At 37.9% G+C, this 6,005-nt stretch overlaps 1 protein-coding gene across 1 annotated transcript in view; it reads left to right on the top strand.

Annotated features, from left to right (window-relative positions):
* Positions 1-523: 523 nt before the first annotated feature.
* itgb3a (integrin beta 3a) overlaps positions 524-6,005 on the top strand; it is a 45,034-nt gene continuing 39,552 nt past the window's right edge. The window contains exon 1 of the mRNA XM_088906351.1: positions 524-832. Within this exon, the coding sequence (XP_088762477.1) occupies positions 754-832 (79 nt within the window). The 5' untranslated portion in view covers positions 524-753. The remainder of the gene's footprint in view (positions 833-6,005) is intronic.

The raw sequence follows: 6,005 nt of genomic DNA, 5'->3' as shown, positions 1-6,005 counted from the left end.
TAGCTTTAATTAGAATATTAATATGACCACATTGTAAGTTAGCAGATCATTATGCGTGAGTTAAGGTTCATAGGTTGGAAAGTCGTCGGTTCTGTCAGCTGGGCTGGTGATGTGCTTCCTTTTGGCCGCTAAAGGGCAGCAGAGCAAAGGCAAGGGTAAAAGCGGCATTTTGGTTAATTGCTCTTCAAACAGAGCAGCGTGTGAGCATTTGTAGATATACGTTAGCGTACGCAAAGTAGCACAGTCAAATGTATTGATCTTTCTAAGGTCAGGTATGAATGACTGACTTAATTCAACGTATTATCAAGACAAAAATCTGAACACTTAAATATAAATGCACCATGAATATTTATTCGTTGTAAAGTAATATGGATTTAGAATATATATTTTACCTATTGCAACTCCAGTTCCTTAATTTGCATGTTTGTCATGAAATGTACATACAGTACGAAAGCGCTATTAGAAACGCTATTTTTATGGTACGTTATAGGTTGCTGCTATTAAGGTACCAATTCAGGATTATCTGAGCAGAGCCAGTGTGGTGTTGCTCCCAGACAGGCGGTACAGCCCCTTTTGTGCCCTGACTCGTGCCTGACTAAGCCGCTTATTAGCTCACCGGAAAGACTAAAACTTCGAATCTTGTACAAGTTATGATTCACTTCTCCGTCCTGGACCAACTGAGCAAGAGAGCGTCATTTAAAGTCCTGAAGTAAACCCGGCTCTTCTCACAGAGACGCGCAGATCACTTTAAAAATGGGGACATTCTCAGAGCGATTTAGGAAGACTTTTTGGACATTATCCTTACTCTTTTTTATTTCTTTGGAAGCTTGGGGTAAGTTTAACAACTTTAGCTAACTTTTTTTTTGCTGTAAAGCTATACACTTTAGTTTACCTTCCCCTGTCGATGTGTGCTTTTGTATTTCGACAAACTCACATTCCTCAAGTATGCATGTGCTGCCAGTTTTGCTGCAGTTTAATGAATATTCACTTGCATCCTTTTTTCCCCCACATTCTGAGTTTTCATTTTTGAATATTCTTTTGCGTCCTGCTTCGAAAAAAAGATAAAAAAGAGCAGGGGGTTCTTTTGTGTTGAGAAAAATGTTACCACTGGGAAACTGGAATGACACATTTGTAGTTTTTATTGGGGTTCTGTTATTGGAGGAGGTTGATCAAGTGGAGCGCCTTGGTTTGGTTTTGGGGGCATTAAAATGGTAAATCAATGATAATTATTACTATCATCAGCATTCAAAGGGAAATTACAATGCGCCAGTCTGAAGTAAGGAGACTTGATTTTCAAAAATGTAGAACTCCCTTTTGAGCCTCAGGTTTGTTTGCATCTCGCTGCTGACACACCTAACATTTTTGACATGCTCTGTCCACATTGAATAATGTTTGATTGAGAATCGAGATTGATTAAAAATCTTGAAATAAAATTGGTTTGCTTGCTTGGTTTTGTTTGGAATAGAAAATAATTGTTCTTCACCCTTTCTATAGCTTTTTTTATAACGCACAAACCATTATATTATCAGCTTAGTAAAAGCTATTGACTTTTTGGTAATTCAAAAAGCTCTTGATGGATATAATTGTTGGCCAGATCAGTACCCAAGAGAGCATGATATATTTGGAATATTGTACAGTACAGGATGTATTGATTTGTTACAATTAATAGATATTTTTCCAGGTCAAAAAAAGTTTATTGAAAGCTTTTATAAAAGGTCAAAGAATGATGCTTTGCCCCAGTTCAGTTTTGTTCTCTTTTTGAACAGAAAGAGGAGACAATATGGCAGTTACTTTGGTTAAAACTGCTTTGCTGGGTTATACCATATATTACATTACTGTATACTTTATCAAACTTGGATTCTGTTCTTTTTGTGCATTTTATCTCTTCCAGATGCTCGGTACAATTACTCTACAAGAGATTTGCTGTTGCACTGTCTATGTTTAAGTTGTAGTGTTTTCTTGTTATACTGTACTTCCCAATTTGGAATCACCATGTGACCATAAACTCAGATAACCACTGTGATCCTTGTACTGTATTAGCACAGTGTGCCACCCCTTCTCAGAAAGATGCCATTGAGCTACCTTTTTCACACCCCGTACACCCTCAGTTAGCAAGGAAGGCTGATACAGGGCTCACTAGTAGCTACATATACTGTATAAACCATTATATTATAAATTGTATCATCAGGTTGAGGAAGATTCCTATCTTAGATAGCGTGGCAAGGGGTCTCCACATGAACCGTCTAACTGTATCTTCCCTGGATAACAGTGGCAATAACCCCTCGGTCGATTCCGGTTGGCCAGGTACGCTCATTAACCGTCTTCTTATTTACCGGCGTCCCAACCCGGAAAACGACTGAGGCTGCTACCCATTTTATCCTGTTACAAGTCCTCTCTGACTTGTTGTGCTTATCAAAACAGTTATCTCTGAATTGACTCTTTGAAAACTCACCATCTTACTAACTTATGAGGGTCCATGGGAAAAAAAAAAACACCCGTGACTTCCCTAGGAACTGCTTTTATAGGGAGCTAAAGTCACCAGGTGCAGCCAATTGAGTGATTTCCCTGTGAGAATCCGAAGAATGTGGTTCTCCTAAATGGGATGACCCCGCCCCTGGGGAATTCGCCTTTTCAGCCGTTGCTTTGCTACACAGGTATTATATTATAAATTATGATAAACTAGAAGTTTATAATCTCATTCAAGTGACAGGGATCACCACTGGATGCTAATCAAAGGACACTTACGCCCACTCAGCCCTTTTGGAGTTCAGCCATTTGTGTGCCACTGCTTGGGGAATCCCAGTCACAGCTGGGTGATGACAGCAAAATCTGAAGTGTATGATTCAACCTGCATTTCAGGAAATTGCCTTTCATTGTTAAGCCATTTGGAAACACTAACCCCTTCACATTTGCACTCAGACATACTGCAGTATCATGGATATCAACCCACACAAGGGATATTAGTGTGTACGTACTGTATATAGTTTTAGGAGGTTTACCAGTATAAGCATTTAGTGTGGTAAATCATGTGATTTCGATTGCAAATCAGTTTGATGAGACCCTTTTGAAGTATAATGGCAGTTTTGCATTGTGAAATACACAGAACAAGGTGGCATTATAGATGTAAATGTTTATTGCCCTACTAGTATAGTAGTCTGTCAATGATTTAGAATTAGAAAATAAAGTGACTTACTGGGCTATGATACAGATTGATTTAGAGGTATTTAAAGCACAAGGTCTTCAAAGCATGATTAATGGAGTGAATTAAGGTCTTTTGTAGGTAGGGCATTTGTTCTTGTGTGTACTTATTATTTATTTGCTCATTAAACACCCTTATCCAGGGTGTTTATACTGTACTTACAGTGTATACATTGTCTTAAAGTGTTCATGTACTTTTACATGAAGTGTTTGTTCAAAGAAAACAAACAACATGATTCCGAGCAAGTATGGAAAAATGAATTAAATAAATGATGCAAAAAAACAAAACAGATCACAAACGGAAGTGACAAGTATTGACACAACATACAGTATGCAGTATGTATGGCTAATACTTAACAGTGACGCATACACCCTGTTGGTATTGTTACAGCTATAGGTGTGCCGCATGGCAGAGTAAACACTTCTATCTTCAAAGCAGAGGTGATGTTTGCCGAAATCTGGGGGGTCCCCTGATCAGAAACAATTGTAAAGTTTACTTTGGTATACCTAATGTAGGTAATTAAAACGTGGGTTAATCATTGTAAATGAGCATTCCAGTAACACACTTTATGGTCATATTAAGAGCACAGAAGGGGAATGAAGAAAAGGAGAAAGGACAGGGAGAGAAGGAAGGTCAGTCCACAAGGAGCCAGCAGAAACTTGAAGCTTGTGCCAGGCGAGAGCCCCCACATGATCATACTGTACAAACAAAACCTCAAAACCTGACTGGAGCTTAGTATTTGAACCATGGTACAGAGAGCTTGCTATTCTGTGTTTTTAGGGAACTTGGGTTTCCTGGGTAAAAGACATCTTTCCTTCTTAGGGTGCATTTGTAGAATAGGGAAGTAGGGTACCATTTATTTTGTGGCATCTTTGTTTGCAGAGAGAGAGGTTTAACTGCAGGTTGTACTGCATTTATTAAGAGGCAGCTTATCACTTATTGTAGCCTCTGTGGGCATTATTCAAGAGTTGAATACTTACAGTAGTAGCAGTCTGGAGTTTTCTGGGTGATTAGGATGCTAGGCCTCTGAAATACTGTACCTTCTCTGTAAATACTGTATGCATAGAGTAACTTGGGTGTATGTTTTGTCTGTAGCATATTGTTTGTCTTGTCATAAATATTGTTTAACTACTGTAAGTATGCCTGGATTATTACACTTTTCACCAAAGCTGTGCCAGAGAATAAAGACTTCACATGCCTGTAATTATACCAAACATTCGGGTATATTCTGGAGAAAAATCACTTACAAGTTGGGGGCTATGAATATTGATTTTACTTATTGTGACTAAACCAGTCAGTCAATTCCAGATTTAAACCGTTTTCGTAACCCCCTATTTATAAAAGAGTATGTTTGTAATGTTAATAGTGATCTAGTGAAAATTACAGTGCATTACAAAATCAAAACTTGACTGGGCAGTTAAGAAAGCATGAAGAAAGTTTCCTAGCAGCAATATCACTCATTAATCCATGAATAAGACTGTCTTTGGGAACATAATCTATGGGAGTTCATCACCTGCCCACTACTGTTCCAGAACACAGAAACTAATAGATCTTTCAACTTTCTTGGTACCATTTTCTTTTTCACAAGATAAACTGATGAAATCAAGAAGCTCTGGTCATTTGGTTAAGTGCTTTTCTTTTTTAAAATCAATCAATTAATGAAGAACTATACTACATTCATTTCAGTCCATCAATCACTTTTGTTTAATTGTGTAAATTGTACTAGGACCAGAGTTGCAACATTTCATAAATGTTTTCTGCATTATGGTTTAAGTAAATTTGTGAAAGATAAAAGAGAGAAAAGTAAATAGGTGCAGTACACAGCCTTCTAACAAGATAAGGTGGGAGTGTGCAGGCATTCTAAAAACAGGTTGTTTACAACATAGCTTTAGGAACAGTGAGCAAAATAATGAAATTATTTAATTAAGAGAAATAGTATTTCACAGGATAACCTTGTGATTCTTCTGTCATTACTATTTATTGTAAGAGCAGTTTCTTTATATTTTATATTTTTTTTCTTTGATTGTGACCTGCATTATGTACAAGTCATGTCTTTTCTGTCTTGGAGAGGATCACTGGCAGGACCCGGGAAAGTGGGCTCTTGAAAAGAGATGGAAACATTTCTAACAGAAGTGGTCATTATGGCTATATTGAGTGGAGTATGTCTTTGACTGATAAAATGTGATAAAAATAAGAGCACTTGTTATTTATTGTAACTTTGGTGTGAATACCATCTTTCAACAGGAGTAAAAAGAAATTAGATGACTTCCAGTTTTTCTAAACTTGTGACTGCTAATCCATCTAATATACAGTATTGTTAAAATGATACTCTTTTGGGGATTTTAATGGTCAAAAATACCTCTGGCATTTTTGTAGCCATGACCCAATACTGTTGGTGGGAAAATTATTTTCTTTCTGTGATTATCCAAAAAGAAATTAGGTGAACAGATCAGTGCACTGCTTGGTTCAGAGCCCTGCATCATGCCTGAGTAAATCAGCACACCTCTTTTTAATTACAACCCATTACCTGCTGTGTCATGACTGTGGGCAGCATGTTGTTACCCAAAGTAATCCCACAATTGCTTCACAGGCCTGCATATTACCAGATGTAGCTAGAAAGGAGCAGCTTTCCAGCATATCCAACAATTACATGGGAGAAAACAAAGCCCTGGGTCATACTCATGGGTGAGGCCGCTGTACTGTATGTCTGGACTGATGTACTGGAACATGTCTGAGCAGCAGAATCATTGCTGTAGCAGAGTTAAGCAGGCTTTCTTTGCCTGTGGAACAGCTCTCATATTACCTT

Source organism: Atractosteus spatula, chromosome 26 (genome assembly GCF_055471065.1).
Source record: "Atractosteus spatula isolate fAtrSpa1 chromosome 26, fAtrSpa1.hap1, whole genome shotgun sequence".
Classification (NCBI taxonomy): domain Eukaryota; kingdom Metazoa; phylum Chordata; class Actinopteri; order Semionotiformes; family Lepisosteidae; genus Atractosteus; species Atractosteus spatula.
The sequence above is the reverse complement of the archived record's forward strand: the minus strand, read 5'-3'. Positions and strand labels throughout refer to the sequence as shown.